The following is a 17,870-nucleotide window of genomic DNA, read 5'->3' as shown; positions in this document are numbered from 1 at the left end:
CGTGGTCCCGACGCTGCCTGTCGCGTCGCCGTGGGCTACGTGCCCGCCTTCAAGATGGCGGTGGCGGCGGTCTCTGGTGCGCTTGGCCGGGCGGGCTGGAGGTTCCTGCAGCTGCGATGCCTGCCCGGTGAGGGGGCGGCCAAGCCGGCGAGAGGCGGGGAGCGCGGAGGGGGCGCAAGGCCGGCTTGAGCTGGGTGCGGCGGTGGGGGGAAGAGGCCGTTAGGGCGGCCCGCTAGCAAGGTGAGGTGAAGGGCATCGGCGCGGGCCGCCTGGCCAGCTTCGGCGCTGCCCCGCTGTGAGGGGCAGGTGCAGCGGTCCAGGGCCTGTCACCCCCATTTCTGGACTTAGCGGAGCCTCAGAGAGGTCTGGGGGCACCAAGGTCACGCAGCCTGTTGGTTACAGAACTGGCAGTCCCAGACCCATTCCCAACTCCATTGCCAAGTCCACTGGAAGGACAAGTGGACACGGCCTAGTCCATTGCTTCCCGAAAGCCAGTCGTTTCCCCACCACTTCACGAATTCTGTGATACTCTCTTACCAGCTTTTCCACTATGTACTCAGTATTTTTATTTTTACGTAGGAGTTCCTTTTAAAGAGGAAACTGTAAGGCTGGGCGCGGTGGCTCATGACTGTAATCCCAACACTTTGGGAGGCCGACGCGGGCGGATCATTAGCTCAGGAGTTCAAGACCAGCCTGGCAAACATGGTGAAACCCCGTCTCTAATAAAAATAGAAAAATTAGCCGGGTGTGGGGGCGCGCGTCTGTAATCCCAGCTACTGGGGAAGCTGAGGCAGAAGAATCGCTTAAACCCAGGAGGCGGAGGTTGCAGTGAGCCGAGATCGCGCCACTGCACTGCAGCTTGAGCACAGAAAAACCGTCTCAAAAAAAAAAAAAAAGAAAACTTTATATTACTGCCGTAAATGGAAAACGAATATCGCTTTCCTTAAATAGAATGTATGCGTAAGCACTTTAGCATACATACATAACTGATGAAATGTTCACCTGTATTTCACCTAAAATCTTCTCTTGAACCTCGGTGGTACTACAGTCATACTCTGCATCCGCTTCTTCCTTTTCGAAGTTTTATGGATATGTGTGCCATATCATTCCATACATATATTAAAATATTTATATTTTTACGAATACTGTTTTTTTTTTTTTCTTTTTCTTTTTTTCCCTGAGATAAAGCCTAGCTCCTCAGTCTCCCAAGGAGCTGGGACTACCGGTGCATGCTACCCTACTTGACTGATTTTGTTGTTGTTGTTGAGACAGAGTCTCACTTTGTAGCCCAGGCTGGAGTGCAGTGGCACAGTCTCGGCTTGCTGCAACCTCTGCTTCCTGGATTCAAGCGATTCTCCTGCTTCACCCTCCCGAGCAGCTGGGATTACAGGCTTGTGCCACCATGCCCAGCTAGTTTTTTATTTTTAGTAGATGGGGTTTCACAGTGTTGGCCAGGCTCATTTCAAACTCCTCAAGTAATCCGCTTGCCTCAGCCTCCCAAAGTGTTGGGATTACAGGGGTGAGCCACCATCACCCAGCACCCTTTTGTTGTATTTATACAAAATTCCAAACTAAAGATGTGTAGTGAAAGTAATGCCTATGACCCCGCAAATCCAGAAATGAAGGTATGTGTCTACAAAAAAGTTTGTACAAGTATATTCATAGTAGCCAAACACAGAAACAGCACAGTTGTCTATCAACAGAATAGTCTTTTATGGAATACTACTCTGCAGTAAAAACTAAAAATCAAACAAAGCTGGACACTAAAGTGGTAAGAACTGTTTTTAATCGGTAATAACTATTGCAATAGTGAAAAGAGTCTAGCATGAACTGAACCCGACCTTGAATTTGGTGCAGGCAGAAGTAACTAAGTGTTTTAAAGAAAAAATGAGGGAAGAGGGAGGAAGGCAGGTGGGGACTCAGCAGAGTCAGGAAAGTGAAAAATTACACAGGGTTAGTATAAATGAGATTGTAGCTGGCAGTCAACAAACTTAGGATTCTGTTTTCCCACAGGGAGACAAAAGCCTTATCCTTAAGTTTTGACAGAATAAACAGTAAATATTTTTTGGCAGCCTTGAGTTTTCTCAGGCAGGCACTTTAATGGGGGCTGGGGTCATCTTAAGGGATGGGGCCCTAAGTGAAGCTTATGTTAGTGTGTGTCCAAGTCTTTATAGGCCAAGGTTGAAACCTAGATAAGAAGAGGGCTTGGAGCCTGGTTAGAGTCTGGTCAAGGACAGAATCTTTGCCAGATCTACTGGTTTGTATAAAAATACAGATCAGTCTCAAAAATATACTAAGTGGGCCAGGCATGGTGGCTCATTGCCTGTAATCCCAGCACTTTGGGAGGCCGAGGTGGAAGGGTTGCTTGAGCTGAGGAGTTTTTTGGGCAACATAGCGAGACTCTGTGTTTAAACTTAAATACACACACACACATTTATATAATCCTAAGTGAAAGAGGCTTTACTGAAACACATACATGTAGCTGAAATCCTAGGAGAGGCAAAACTAAAACAAGCCAAAACTAACCTAGAGTGAAAAATTTAGAACAGTATGAACGGAGAATGACTGAAAAGGCATAAGGGAACTTTCTGGGGTGGCAGTAATGTTCTCTGTTTAGATTGGGTTCAGGTTGTGCAAGTGTATACATTTGTCAAAACTCATAGAATGGTACACTTAAGATTTATGCATTTCATTGTGTGTAAATGGCATCTTAATAAAAAAAAAGTGAACATAGAACTCTTCCATGATAAAATGTTTAGAGATGAATAATACTGATATCTGTAACAAATGCACAGAAAGTCAAGATAGATGAATGAAGAGCATGACAGATGTGTAGAACCTAGCGGTGGATATACAGGTGTTCATTCCATAATTCTTTCAATTTGCATGTTTGAAAATTTTTATAATAGGCCAGGTGCGGTGGCTTATGCCTGTAATCCTAGCACTTTGGGAGGCCAAGACAGGCAATTACTTGAGGTCAGGAGTTTGAGACCAGCCTAGCCAACATGGCAAAACCCCATCTCTACTAAAAATACAAAAATGAGCCAGGAGTGGTGGTGGGTGCTTATAATCCCAGCTACTTGGGAGGCTAAGGCACAAGAACTGCTTGAGCCTGAGAGGTAGAGGTTGCGGTGAGCTAAGATAGTGCCACTATACTCCAGTCTGGGTGACAGAGTGAGACTCTGACTCAAAAAAAAAAAAGATAGAAAATTTTTAGAATAAAAATGTTGGGAAACTAAAAAGTAGTGTGAGTTTATGCTTAGGAGACATACTTCTCATCTTTCTTAAAGTAAATGAGGATGTTGCAGATATTGCAGATGAGAAAGTAAATAGAGATTAGTGACTTGTCCAGAGATAGCATATAGACACTGGGGGAGTCAGGACTGACACATTCAAATTACTATTCCAGAGCTCTTGCCATAATATATATAAATATGTAACATTTGCAAGCCACTTTTACTTTTTGTTTGGGCCGCACAGTGCTCTCATCTAGCAAGTAGAGACTGCTCTAAATATGCAGATTTTAAAATCTGCATGTTGGGGTGAAATTGTTTGCCAGTTACCACACAGGTAACTAGTGGAAGAAACAGGTCGAGTCACTAGGTAGATCTTGTTTCCTGGCTTTCCACTTTTGCTACCACTTCATGTCCCAAGGTGCCCAGTTTACTTAATATTTTTATGTGGGACCCAACACTTGGATAAGTGCTTGTGGAGGAGTTTATAGCCTGCTTTTCCTCCTCCTTGTCTGTATTACCACTCTGGGTCTGAAGAGTCTTCTCTGTTGAATGTCCCTGACTGACCAGCCCAGTTTCTGTTTCAGTGGCCCGTTGCCGACCAGCCGTGGTGCCATGTGCCTTTCATGCTTCAGCTGTGGAGCTAAGGTCTTCAGATGAGCAGAAGCAGCAACCTCCCCTATCATTTTCTCAGCAGCATTCTGAGACACAGGGGGCAGAAAAACCTGATCCAGAGGCTTCTCATTCACCTCCCAGGTAGGCATCAATCCACCTATTTCTGGCCACTTTGCATGCTTCAATATGTTCCTCCTTCACTTCCTCTCTCCTCTCCATCCCCTTTTGTACCTTCCTTCATTTCCAAGGCTATCTTTGTTTTTTAGAATTTTTTATTTTTAGTAGTGATGGTTTCTTGCTATGTTGCCCAGACTGGACATAAACTCCTAGGTTTCACGCTGTCCTCTCCCTAAACCTCCCAAAGTGTTGGGATTACAGGTGTGAGCCACGGCACCTGGCCTCAAGGCTGTCTTTGAAAAGAACCTATTGTTTTTATAAAATTGGTGCCTGTTTGTTCTAAAACATCTAAACAGTATAGAGAAGTTCACAAAAATAAATCAGTTTTACCCAAAATTATAGAGATAATCCTGCTAACATTTTGGTGAATATCCGTTTAGATGTTTCTCTAAGCTTATTTCATATAAATTTTTATATAGAATTGATATGTGTATAAACTCTACATGCTGTTCTAGAACCTGTTTTTTCACTCAACAGTACATTTTTAATGAATTTTCATAGTGTAATGGTTGTATAACATTCCAGCAAATAGCTGTACTGAAATGTGTTTAACCTTTTATTGATGGATATTTAGATTTCCTTCACTAGTATAAGAAATATGTAATAAAGTGTTTGAATCTCTCATTAGAAGTGGGAGCACTGAGTCAAGGGATATATACGTTTAAAGACTCATTACATATGTGGGGCCAGTTGCCCTCCAGAAAGGTAATACTGATTAATATTTCCATTAGAGTTTTTTTTTTCCTAGTCCTGCCACTGAAAAGTTTCTCTAGATCTGAAATTAGAGTGTTGCTTTTCATTTTTCTGGTTTCCTAACTAAAGTACTTTTCATTTCAATTTGAGAAATATTTTTTGAGGCCTGACTGTCATGCCAGGCCCTGTGAGTAACGTAGCATTCCCCCTGCCCTCATGGAGGTACAGTCTGGTGTGAGTTAGATAAAGAAACCCTCTGAGCACAGTGTGCTAAGGGCTGAAGACGGGGAACTCCAGGGTGCAGCAGGAGCATTGCCTTCATACCACATGACCTCATTTGCTGGATTCCCCTCGGGAGCTATGGGGAGGTGAGAGATGATCTAGTTTTTACTCTGCTGGTATTAAAACATTGATACTGGTCAGGCGCGGTGGCTCACGCCTGTAAACCCAGCACTTCGGAAGGCTGAGACAGGAAGATCACTTGAGGTCAGGAGTTCAAGACCAGCCTAGGCAACATGGTAAAACCCTGTCTCTACTAAAAATACAAAAATTTGCTGGATGTGGTGGTACACACCTATAGTCCCAGCTACTCAGGAGGTTGAAACAGGAGAATCACTTGAACCCAGGAGGTGGAGATTGTAGTGAACCAAGATTGTACCACTGCACTCCAGCCTTGGCAACAGAGGGAGACACTCGCAAAAAAAAAAAAAAAAAAAGATACTGATGCAAGAATAAATGTCTTACCAGCATGTGCTTAGAGGAGATCCAGAGCCTCTGGTTTCTGGTCAGGCCTGTGGTGCAGGCCAGGAGATGAAGTATGCTGGGCTGTGTCCTTTTGTCTCAGGTATACAGACCAGGGCGGTGAGGAGGAGGAGGACTATGAGAGTGAGGAGCAGCTGCAGCACCGCATCCTGACGGCAGCCCTAGAGTTTGTGCCCACCCACGGGTGGACAGCAGAGGCGATTGCAGAAGGAGCCCAGGTGTGTATAGGTGAGGCGGGCCGCCTGACCAAGATGAGCCAGGAGGGAGTTACACCAGGCAGAGCGGAGGGCCTCATGCCTTTTTCCAGCCCAGCTCAGAGCCCCTCACAGCTGAAAGATTTACTGGCTTTTTTCTAATAGGGTGGAAATGGCTTTATTTTGTAGTTACAAAGAACGTACCACGGAGTTTTTTTTGTTTTTTTTTGTTTTGTAGTTATAAAGAACGTACCATGGTTTTCTTGGGAGTTGTATTCTCTAAAGGCAACCTATTAGGTAAGAATTGTCTGTGATCAAAACCACCATGTTTCATTGACTCTAAGATGCCATTGGTTGTAGGAAGCACCATTTTTAAATGCATTAATAAGAAAACATGTTGCCTATTGAACTATGACAGAGCACTTCTATAGTTCACACTAATTTTTTAAACTGAAAAATATATCTGCATCTTAGAATTAATGACATACGGTGTTTGGAATCCCCCAAGAAGGTACCACTTTGGAGACGAATACATCTTATTTTCTCAGTAAATCTAAGGCATTTCCTGTATTAGTATAGACTGCTGCTTTAGATCAGGCATAGGCTTGTGTTCAGGCCATGTTGTAGAGAGTCTTCCAGCATAGCAAGACACCATCCTCTAGGAGCCTGAGGGGATGGCAGAGTCGCAGCTCCCATCCCAGGCTTGCTGCAGAGCATCTCCCCATGGACCATGGGGCAAGGTTGCTGCTTTACTGAAGTGTACCTGTTATTTCCTTGTCTTCTCTCATTCCCAAGTGCGCATTTGGTAACAGAAGTCTCATGAGTGAAATATGAATGCTCTCACTCTGCTGTAGGCTTATTGTGAAAACTTTGAATAATACAAAAAATATAAAAAGAATTTAAAGAACACTTACGATCACACTAAAGATCCTACTATCAACATTTATGGCTAGTTCTTTCAAATAAAAAAAAAACCTTTATATCACTCATTCTGTAAATTTTTTTTTTTTTTGAGATGGAGTTTTGCTCTTGTTGCCCAGGCTGAAGTGCAGTGGTGCGATCTCAGCTCACTGCAATCTCTGCCTCCCGGGTTCAAGGAATTCTCCTGCCTTAGCCTCCTGAGTAGCTGAGATTACAGGCATGTGCCACTAAGCCCAGCTAATTTTGTATTTTTAGTAGAGACGGGTTTCTCCATGTTGGCCAGGCTGGTCTCGAACCTCCGACCTCAGGTGATCTGCCTGCCTCAGCCTCCCAAAGTGCTGGGATTACAGGCGTGAGCCACCGCGCCTGGCCTCTTTAAATGTTTATTGAGCAAATAATGTGCCCTCAACACTGTGCTAGTCTGAGGGACGTGACAGGTCAAGGTGGTCAAGATGGACCTGCTTCCTGCCCTTGTCGACCTTCCAGTCTAGCAACATAAATAAAATATAAACAAATATTAACTTAGAAGATGTGGTAAGTGCTATCAAGGAAAGGTGCTGTTGGGGCTGTATAATTAAGGGATCTGATTATTAGATCAGGTCACAGCTGCAAGATTGACTGTTTTTTTTTCCCCCTCAATGGGGTGGAAATGGCTTTATTTTGTGGAGTTGGTTCTTGGGAGTTGTGTTCTAAAGGCAACCTATTAGGCCAGAATTGTCTGCAATCAAAACTACCATATTTCATTGACTTTAAGATGCCATTGGTTGTAAGAAGCACCATTTTTAAGTGCATCAGTAAAAAAGAAAACATGTTGCCTATTAAACTATGACAAATAGTTTAATTTGTCCTATTAAAGGGGTGGAGGGCTGGGCACAGTGGCTCACCCCTATAATCCCAGCACTTTGGGAGGCCAAGGCATAAGGATTGCTTGAGCCCAGGAGTTTGGGACCAGCCTGGGCAACCTAGGGAGAGATCCCATCTCTACAAAAAATATAAAAATTAGCCAGGCATGGTGGTGCTTGCCTGTGATCCTTGCTACTTGGGAGTATGAGGTAGGAGGATCTCTTGAGCCTGGCAGGTTGAAACTGCAGTGAACCGTAATGACGCCACTGCACTCCAGCCTGGGCAACAGAGTGAGACCTTGTCTCAAAAAGAAAACCATATATGGGGTGGGTGACAGGGTGGTCAGGAAAGGCTTTTGAGCTGAGAATTGAGGAATGAATAGGCTTTACTTGACTTTGTGGGCGGAGGATGGAAAAGTCCAAATAGAGAAACTGCACCAGCAAGGTAGAAAGAAAAAGGAGAATGCTCCGTTAGAAGCACCACAGAGACCCACCATGCAGAGAGTCAAGGAAGAGAGACTTGAGGCGAGTACGACTAGGAAAGGTCAGTTGAGGTCAAATCAGGCAAGGCCCTGAAGGTCATTGATAAGGAGTCAGGCTTTTTTCCTAAGAACAGTTGAAGATATCGGATTAAATTTGGCATTTCAAAATGCTCATTTTGGCTGCTGAATGAAAAGTGGATTAGATGCCCAGAGAGACTCACTGGGGGCTGCTGCCAGACATCCAGGGGAGATGAGGTGGTCTGGCCTAGAGCAATGGCAGTGGGTAGGTTTGGGGATAGCTTGGACATGGGAGGGAGTGACAAGATGGCCTCAAAGTTGGCAGTTTGCATATGTGGGTACACGTTGGTGGTGTTTTCTGAGATTAGGGCCATTGGGAGGACCAGCTTTGGGGAAGGGTACAGTCTTGATCTTTGTTGAGTATGAGGAGTTTTTGAGTCAACCAGTGGAGGCATCAAGCATACAGATCAGGAACTGGAGGAGACAGCTGGACTACAGATACGCATTTGGGCATCATCAGCCTGCATATATGTATACTATATATATGTAGTAATTATGGAAGTCAGTGAGATTTTCCAGGGCAATAATATAATGCCATACGAGAGGAGAGTCCATACTCTCAGGGAACTTGGACATTTAAGGGGAGAGTAGAATAGGATGAGCCATCAAAGTCTGAGTCAGAGCATCCTGATGTTGGAGGCAAAGCAAAAGAGTGTGGATTAAGCAGCTGGACATTGGTTACTGGAGCAACAACTGTTTGGGTGGAGACTGGGTCAGAAATCAACTGGAGTAGATGGAGGTGTGCAGAGAAAGTGAGGAAGTGGAGAGGCATTTGGCTGCAAAGGGTAGAAGAGAGCTAGGGTGTACCAAGCAGCGGAAATGGATGGAAGTTTGCACATGATTTAACAAATGGGAAGAGTACAGAAACCAAAGTGGACCAGGCTCACATGTATAATCCCAGCACTTGGGGAGGCTAAGGCAGGAAGATTGCTTGACACTAGGAATTTGAGGCCAACCTGGGCAATATGGTGAGACCCCATTCTCTACAAAAAAATTAAAAAATTAGCCAGATGTGGTGGTGCATGCCTGTGGTCCCAGGCTGAGGTGGGACAATTGCTTGAGTCCAAGAAATCAAGGCTGCAGTTTTATCACTGCACTTCAGCCTGAGTGACAGAGCGAGACACTGTCTCAAAAAAAAAAAAGAAAGAAAAGGAAAAGGAAAGAAACAAGAATGAGGGTGAATTTACAAGAGAAAATAGGCAAAATCAAGAGGATGCGGTTCTTTGAAGTCAAGAATTGTGGGATCTGGACAACAGATGGAAGGACTGGCCTTAGATGTGTTAGGTGCAAAGTTTGAGAAAGCAGCTGCAGGCCTAGTTTGTAGAGGACTATTAAGGGAGTTCCTGGGGATGGCTTTGTTTTCCCTATGAAGTAGGTGTGGTTTGGTGAACCTGAGGTTAAAAAAGGGTAGAAAGAAACGAAGGTTTGAGGGAAGTGGAGGATGGTGGAAAGAATCATTATAGAAAGTGGTAGAATAAATAGAGGACAGGATTGTTTGGAAAAATCAGAAGACACACAAAGTGAAAAAGTTAACTATAGAATATAAAGTGTAATCTGATTTTTCCAAATAATCTAACAGGATTATACTTTATATTCTATAGTTAACTGACTTTTTCATTTTGTATATCTTCATTCATAATGGCTATATAATTCCTGTTGTATTTAACTACAGTTGATAAACATTTGGGTTGTTCCCAGTTTTTTAGTATCATAAACCTATTTTGTTTTTGTTTGTGTGTGTGTGTGTGTGTGTGTGTGTGTGTGTGAGAGAGAGAGAGAGACAGGGTCTCACGCTTTTGCCCACGCTGGAGTACAGTGGTGTAGTCATGGCACACTGCAGCCTCAACTTCCTGGGCGCAAGCAATCCTCCTACCCCAGCCTCCGAAGTAGCTGGGACTATGCTGGCTAATTTTTTTTCTATTTTTTGTAGAGATGGGGTCTCACTATGTTGTTTAGGCTGGTCTCAAACTTCTGGGCTCAAGTGCCCTGCCTGGCCTCCCACGATGTTGGGATTAGAGGCACTAGCCACCACACCTGGCTGTGTAAACTTACGTGTACAACATATTTGAGTACATTTCTGATTAATTTCTTTATGACAAATTTCAAGAAGTGGAGTTGCTCTTTCAAGGGTGTATTGGTGAGGATTCAGTCTGGATAGAAACCGTACCAGGTATTTGAATAGAGAGAATTTAATACAAAAGATTGTTAACTAGGTGTAAAGATAAAAAGAACACTCTGAGGTATTACAGAGGTAGCAGCTGAAGGAAGTACCTCCACCCCAGGACTACGCAAACAAAGGGAAGAGTTAAAATATTAAAAGCGGAAGCTTGAGCCGGGCACAGTGGCTCATGCCTGTGATCCCAGCACTTTGGGAGGCTGAGGTGGGTGGATCACTTGAGATCAGTTCAAGACCAGCCTGGCCAACATGGGGAAACCCTGTCTCTATTAAAAATATAAAAATTAGCTGGGCATGGTGGCATAGTGGCCTGTGATTTCAGCTACTCAGAAGCTGAGGTAGGAGAATCACTTGAACCTGGGAGGCAGAGGTTGCAGTTAGCTGAAATCTTGCCACTGGACTCCAGCCCGGGTAACACAGTGAGAATGTCTCAAAAAAAAAAAAACAAAAACAAACAAACAAAAAAAAACTAGAAGCTTGAAGGAGAGTCCCTATGGAAGGGAAACTCAAACCTCTGAGGACGAGGTACTACTTGGCTGGTGCTGGTGTCTAGAGAGAGGGTCAGTTGGGGCTGGCACCCAACCTGGGGCTGTGGTAGGGGGTTGGGAAGGTGTAGAGGATGTGGTGGGAGGTTGGGGATTTGTGGCTCTGGAAAACTGTAAACTGGGTTCAGCTGCTGCTTTGGGCAGGAACTACAACTGCCAGGATGGAGGAGCACAGCTGGGATGATGCTCGCATCAGACAGCCAGGAAGTAAACACATCACAAGCAGACAGGAAGTAAAGAGGAAGGAGCAAGTCCCTTCTTCCTCCTCCAGCTTTGCAGACCCCCTCTAGTAACCCTATTGGCAGAGCCTAGCAGGGAGTAGAAATGCGGTTTGCAGAGTCTCAGTCCTTTCATCACAAACTGAGTATAGAAGAGCAGGATGGCAGCCAAGAGACCGTAACTTAATAACTGGCTCAGTGAGTGTGTATATTTTTGAGGTTCTTGTTACATACATATGGAGACAGTATGGCCTTGTGGTTAAGAGTGTTAAGTCTCAGTTTCCTCATTTGTAAAACATAGATGGTAATACCTCCCACCTAACAGAAGTGTTGTGAAGATGCAATGAGATGGTGTATGCAGTGTGCTTAGCAAGCTGCCTTGCACTTGGGAAAGCATGCGGTCACCGTTAGTATGACGCTGTTGCAACTCTGCTGTGTCAGATTGTCCTCTGGAAAGGCTATGAACTTCCACCCAAAGAGAGGCAGTTTCCCCACTCCCAAAAGTAGGAATTTATATTGAATTTCTGTGTGTGTGTGTGTGTGTGTGTACTTCTTTCTTGCCCTTAAGTCCCTACTGCTGTGAGGGCTCTGCCTTCAGTAGATGCTTAAGGACTGCTGTATATCAGGAATAGCAAAGGGTTTTCATGGCTTTGTTAACTCCTTGGCAACTCATTAAGAAAGTTATGTTGCTGTTTTAAACAACTGAGAGACCCAGTTTCTAAGAGATTTAGATTATATGAATTTGTCAGGAAGGGAGTTATGTGTGCTCTTCCCAAGCCCCTTTCTATATTAGTTAGGACTCCAGGTGAGAAGTGCCAAAGCTTATCTCTAACTGGCTAAAGCTAGAAGATCTAGAAGTAGCTCTGGCACAGTGTTCTTCAGCTGTGCTGCCAGAAGCTCTCTCCATCCTCTCAGCTTTGCTTTCCTCCTATGAGCTGCCTTCTCAGCAGGGTCTTTCCATGCAGGATTGAAAATGGCTCAGCAGTCCCAGTGGAGAGCACCTCTTTTCAATGAGTACTAGAAAAAGTCCTAAGGTGGACTCTTAAGACCTGGATTTGGAGTCCGGGCATGGCAGCTCACACCTATAATCCCAGTGCTTTGGCAGGCTGAGGTATGAGGATTGCTTGAGGCCAGAAATTTAAGACCAGCCTCAGAAACATAGTGAAACCTTGTCTCAGAAAAAAAAAAAAGAAAAAACCCACACACAAAAACAAAGACCTGTTGATGCGTTCATCCCTGAGCTAGTCCCTGTGGACTCCAGTTATCCAAGACTGGATTCCACTCTTGCACACACACCAAGAGGCTTTGTGGGGTGGAGGGACCAGTGGTGGTCAGCTTCACCAAAATCACATGGACCCAGAGTGAAGAGTAGGGGTGTCCCACTGAAAACCAAGCTGGCGTCCCTAGAAAAGGCTCTAGTGATGAACAGGCAACAAATGTCCCCTACACTTGGGCACCACTTTTCTGTTTCTGTCTCCCTTTCTGTAGTCTCTGGGCCTCTCCAGTGCGGCAGCCAGCATGTTTGGGAAGGACGGCAGTGAGCTGATACTGCATTTTGTGACGGAGTGCAACGCCCGGCTCACACGCGTGCTGGAAGAGGAGCAGAAGCTGGTTCAGTTGGGCCAGGCAGAGTAAGTCCCATGGCAACTCAGGGTGGCAGCTAATGATCAGGGAACTTGGGCCCTACCAGCTGTCCCCAGGAGGCCAATCTAAGCAGAACCCAAAGCGAGTAGCATTGGGCAGCCCTGCTGCTGTGATGGGACTGAAACCCAACAGCCTGTCTGACAGCTTTAGTCAAGCCAGTGTCAGGATCTGGTGGGACCCTCTTCCCTAGAACTAAGTAAACTGTGGAGCACAGAGCCCCTGCCTTTCACCCAGAGACACACTGTTTTCTTTTCCCTGTTCCAGGAAGAGGAAGACAGACCAGTTCCTGAGGGATGCAGTGGAAACCAGACTGAGAATGCTGATCCCGTACATTGAGCACTGGCCCCGGGTACCGAGTCCATATCCAGGCCCCAGAGCAACAATAATCCTAATATTTATCATTCTCAGCACCTTTCACTCGGAAGACTTTGTACACTATTCAGAACTAGCTCATCAGTCTCCATAAACCCAAGAATACTTAGTACGCTTGGTAGAGCTGGGTTTCAAACTTGGGTGTACCAAAGAGAGTGACTGAGGCAGGCGTCCCCAAACTACGGCCCGCGGGCCGCATGCGGCCCCCTGAGGCCATTTATCCAGCCCCCCGCCGCACTTCAGGAAGGGGCACCTCTTTCATTGGTGGTCAGTGAGAGGAGCACAGTAAGTGGCGGCCCTCCAACGGTCTGAGGGGCAGTGAAGTGGCCCCTGTGTAAAAAGTTTGGGGACGCCTGGACTGAGGCGTCTGTGTCTCAGTTCCTGAAAATGTGAGTGATACGGATGTTGGATCCCATCCTGGGTGGAGTCCTGGTGGCCGGAGTCTGCAGGGAGGAGGAATCCATGCAGGTTAGAAGAGTCAGAAGATTTTATTGGCTGTCTTCACTTGAATAAGCACACCCGAAGTGAGAGGGACTCAGACATCTTGTGTCCTTTGCTCACCTGGAAGACTATTGAGCATGTAGTTTCAGTCATTCAGTTGATAGACATTTGAATGCTTACAGTGGTGCTTAACCCCAGGCTGACTCGGACTCATTCCACCTTGCAGTTACAGCAGTGGAAGTGCATGTATGAGGCCCTCAGCTGCCTTTCCGATTCGGCATAGTGTTTCCTTCTGGGCTACCTCACTAAGAGAAACCTTACAGCCAATCTAGGACCTCTCTGACTACCTCCCCAATGGATGTAGCATTGGTAAAGTGGCAGGGCCTTGTTCTGTTTGGCAGTAGGAGCTGATGTGTGTGTGAATGGATTCCTGTCTCTGCTTCTTCCTCTGTGTGACAGACTGGGATGTTCTCGCTCATCCTCGCTTAGACCAGTCTAGACCCTCTGGCGCTCCAAATGCTAGGGATGGAGAATGTGCCTGGGCTTTCATAAGACAGGGCCATGCCCCTGGCTCTACTCAGCTGTAGTCAGCATTGATAGCTGCCCAGAACTCACACTGGTGGGTGAAGATGGTGGTCTCAGAGAACTAGGTTGGCAGGCCCCCTCATACAGCTCTTGGAGAGGTAGATGCTGGTCACCTATGCACCATTACCTGCGAGCAGGGCTTATGCCTCTGCCCTTCTCTCCCCAGGCCCTCAGCATCCTCATGCTCCCTCACAACATCCCGTCCAGCCTGAGCCTGCTCACCAGCATGGTGGATGACATGTGGCATTACGCTGGGGACCAGTCCACTGATGTGAGTGCTTTCTGCGGGCCCACGGGAGGCTGGGAAGGGCTTGCGTTAAGAATTTCTTCAAGAATCTTGTGAAATTTCTTTGATCACAAGCCCCTGCCAGGGGCAGTGGAGGGTGGCTGCAGTCTCATTCCCATCTAAGGTATGAGGAAGATCCCTCAAGAAGCCAAAGTGGGATCTAGGTCATCTTCATTCAGGGACCAGCATTCTAGCTACAAACCAGTTATTTCTTCCAGCTTGTGGCGGTGACAACCAGGTATCAGGGGGCCTTTAGCATTGGCAAAAGCTAATTGGGCTGCCTTTTTTATTATCATTTCCCTCCCTCCTAAGATGTACATTCTGCAGCAAAATTCCTCTTTTGAAAAAAGAAATGCCATGGAGACACCCAGTGCTTTAAAAAGAAATTCCCTTCCCCAGCCCACCTTGGCCTGCTTTGCTAACAGATCAATAAGGCTCTTCAAACAGCACCAGGAAAGAATCTGACTTGTTAATGCTATCATATTTCTGGTAGGAAATTTTAAAAAATACACCTTCATAAAAGACATTAAAATGTGATAGTACTTTGTGGAATCATGGATGAGGAGGCACAGAGATACTCCCACCATGGTTACAACAAAGTGTTTTAATAAACTTCCCCCATGTGGGAATATACCACCAACAGAGATGGTAGGAAAATGAAATTAGAAAGCAAAGAAATTAAAGGAATAAAACACCAGGCGGCTGAGCTGGTCCTCTGAAGATTAGTTTGCCGGAACAATCAGAAGTTGCTGAGGGGCTTGAACTCTCAGCTTTGCCCAGGTATTGTAATCTGTCCATGAGCCTGTCTCAGCCCTCACTTTATTCATGAACATGCCGAGGTTTGGTCATAACTGGCTGATTACAGTGTCTTTTGGGACTCAAGTGTCCTAAAATTTAGGCTTTCTACTAGCAATTCCAAAATGGATTGGATGTAGCCAAATCACCTAGGATGCTTATTAAGCATCCTGATTCCTGGCATTTAATTTCGTTACATTGGCTCTGCTCTTAAGAGGTTGGGCCCAGGAGCTTGCATTTTTAATCAACCAGGTAATTCTGATGCCCAGTCAAGTTTGAGATGATAGTGTTGTCCAGAGGTCTGGATATATCTCTGAGGGAAAGAAGTAGTTAAGAGGGAACCCAGGAGTTCCCATGGCCTTGGGTAGGAACTACCTCAGACTTGTACCAGCCCACAGCAGTAGTGTGGTTTTCTTTGCAGTTTAACTGGTACACCCGCCGAGCCATGCTGGCTGGCATCTACAACACGACAGAGCTGGTGATGATGCAGGACTCCTCTCCAGACTTCGAGGACACTTGGCGCTTCCTGGAAAACCGGATTAATGATGCAATGAACATGGGCCACACTGCCAAGCAGGTAGCTGGGGACAAGCCACTGAGGAACCCTCTTTAGAAGGCATACCTGTTCTCTTCAGGCCACAACTGGTTCTCTTGCTCCCTTTTGGCCTCAGCTGACAGTCCTGAGGACCTTCCCAGGGAGCCTGGCTGGTTCTTCCTCATGCCAGTCCTTCCCTAAGAGCCATACTTTGCCCATTTGTGATTGTGTTGTCCAAAGCTCACCTTCAGTAACATGGCCCCCTTGTCTCCACCTTTTGGGGCTCATAGGCATCCTGATTTGTCCTGCCTGTCTCAACTTTAAGTTTGTGTTGTGGCCTAAGGGAACCTGACACTGACTCCTTCTAGGTAAAATCCACCGGAGAGGCACTGGTGCAAGGACTAATGGGTGCAGCGGTGACAGTAAGTACTGCCCAGCACATCCCTCTCCCTCTCTATCCCACTCTTGTTATACCTGTGTTAGTGACCACACATCATTTTGTAGCTCTAAACTGGAAACCTAATAATAAGGCTGATAGTGGTTCAGTCCTAGTGTTTTAATGCCAAAAACCCCATTTCTTTATTTTTTCCTGGTATCAGGAGGTATCACAGACTCCTGGGACCCTGGTATATCAAGTCTCTATATCATAGAGATCAGTGTGCCACCTTGCACACCTGGATCTTGGCCAGGTGTGATGGCTCACGCATATCATCTCAGCGCTTTGGGAAGATCACTTGAGCCCAGGAGTTTGAGGCCAGCCTGGGCAACATAGCAAAACCCTGTCTCCATGCCAAAAAATGAGAGAAAAGCTAGATCTTTTCTGTTAAAGTCTAGAGGCAGGGTAAGCCCTCACTGTTTTCTTTGTTTCCATTCCCATGTCAGCTCAAGAACTTGACAGGTTTAAACCAGCGCCGGTGAGAGGAAGGGTTGTAAGCTACAGTACCTAGAAGAGAACGAGCAGACAGATTGAAAGAGCTTTGAAAAGTATGAGGTGCCCTCCACGTACCCTGGTTTTCATGAGAACACACTAAAGGACTCCTGAGGCATTGCCACAGCCACCTGGAAACCACAGGGCATTGGATGCTACCATTCTGGTCAGGGATTGGGCCACTTCTTCAGTTCCTATTACCAAGCCAAGCCTCCGGATGCCTTTCTGCACTGCAGCTGTGTGATTGAAAAATGAGATGTTCGTCCAAGCGTTCAAGCCATATCCCTGTCATGATCTCATGGGCACCTTCATCATGTCTTAACCTTCCCTTAACCTTGGGGCTCCGAAGCCAGAGTCAAGGTCTGAAGCCGCCTCAAGGTGTCTGCTCATCCCCAGCACAGTACACTTGCAGCCCTCTCCCCCCCAGGGGTCCTGAGATGGTGCTCCTGGGAACCCCTCAGAAAACTGCCTCACTTGAGACAAGTGCCTGCCAGACAGAGGTGTGATCCCAGGCCTGGTGTCACATGACACCGGCATGCATTGCAGGATTGTTAGTGAATTTCGAGTCTGTAAAAATAATAAATATGTTTGAAGCCGTTTCCTATTGTGTGGTTAGTTTCCTCATCAACCGTGATAGGTATCCAAGACCCCAAAGGGAGACAGGTGTTCGGAAGAGGCATGAGGCTGGCAGCCAGGAGACCTGTGTTCTGGCACTGCCACTGCCTAATACATAGTGGTAATTACTGTACCTCTGTGTCTCTGGGCTCAGGTCTTCCCATCAGTAAAACGGGTAACAGAAGCCTTCCCAGAGACCATTAGCTCCCTTGGCTGCTCTTGTCTGACTAACCATTTCAGTGGTATGTTCTTTAACCCCAGTAATTTTCTCAGCCTCTACACTGGCTAGGTTCCCTTTACATGTCTGGTTAACTCTGTTTTCTGCTTTGCTCTCTTCTGCCTAAGTCAGCTGAATATTAATGGGGGAAGTCAGCAACTAATTGAATTTCAGATCTCTTGTGGGCCTTTCACTGGATCTTTTTTGCACCTCTCTCAATTCTTTGTGTCTTCTGACACACTGTGAAGTTTTCGCAGTAGCTGTTCCACTTTTCATTGCATTCTCCTTTTTCCTTCATAGCATCCATCTCACACTCAGCAGACAACCATAATTCTTAATTTACCAAGATGACACAGGATATGGTGCAAGTTTTGCTCAGCGCCCACCCTCTGTCTCAGGAAGAGGTGTCAAAGGCAAACTCCTCTTTATCTGGTTACTCTCCCACCTCTGAAATGTAACCCCTGCCAGGTTCTATTTTAGAGCTTCTTTTCTTTGTGGGAGCAGCTACCACTTTTT

At 46.0% G+C, this 17,870-nt stretch overlaps 1 protein-coding gene across 1 annotated transcript; it reads left to right on the top strand.

Annotated features, from left to right (window-relative positions):
- Nucleotides 1-9: 9 nt before the first annotated feature.
- Nucleotides 10-17,121, top strand: COQ9 (coenzyme Q9). The gene is made up of 9 exons (XM_010331338.3): nt 10-127; nt 3,821-3,989; nt 5,563-5,698; nt 12,425-12,567; nt 12,845-12,929; nt 14,145-14,249; nt 15,481-15,636; nt 15,963-16,016; nt 16,477-17,121. The coding sequence occupies exons 1-9, from the start codon at nt 55-57 to the stop codon at nt 16,510-16,512; spliced, it is 957 nt and encodes a 318-aa protein (XP_010329640.2). The 5' UTR covers nt 10-54; the 3' UTR covers nt 16,513-17,121.
- Nucleotides 17,122-17,870: the final 749 nt, after the last annotated feature.

This window comes from Saimiri boliviensis, chromosome 1, assembly GCF_048565385.1.
Source record: "Saimiri boliviensis isolate mSaiBol1 chromosome 1, mSaiBol1.pri, whole genome shotgun sequence".
Taxonomy (NCBI): domain Eukaryota; kingdom Metazoa; phylum Chordata; class Mammalia; order Primates; family Cebidae; genus Saimiri; species Saimiri boliviensis.
The sequence above is the reverse complement of the archived record's forward strand: the minus strand, read 5'-3'. Positions and strand labels throughout refer to the sequence as shown.

Excerpts from the sequence above, each read along its gene's own strand:
- COQ9 (XM_010331338.3), top strand. The coding sequence starts at position 55 with ATGGCGGTGGCGGCGGTCTCTGGTGCGCTTGGCCGGGCGGGCTGGAGG. Across the intron at positions 12,568-12,844 it reads GTTCAGTTGGGCCAGGCAGA|GAAGAGGAAGACAGACCAGT; the intron begins GTAAGTCCCATG and ends TCCCTGTTCCAG. Across the intron at positions 12,930-14,144 it reads ACATTGAGCACTGGCCCCGG|GCCCTCAGCATCCTCATGCT; the intron begins GTACCGAGTCCA and ends TTCTCTCCCCAG.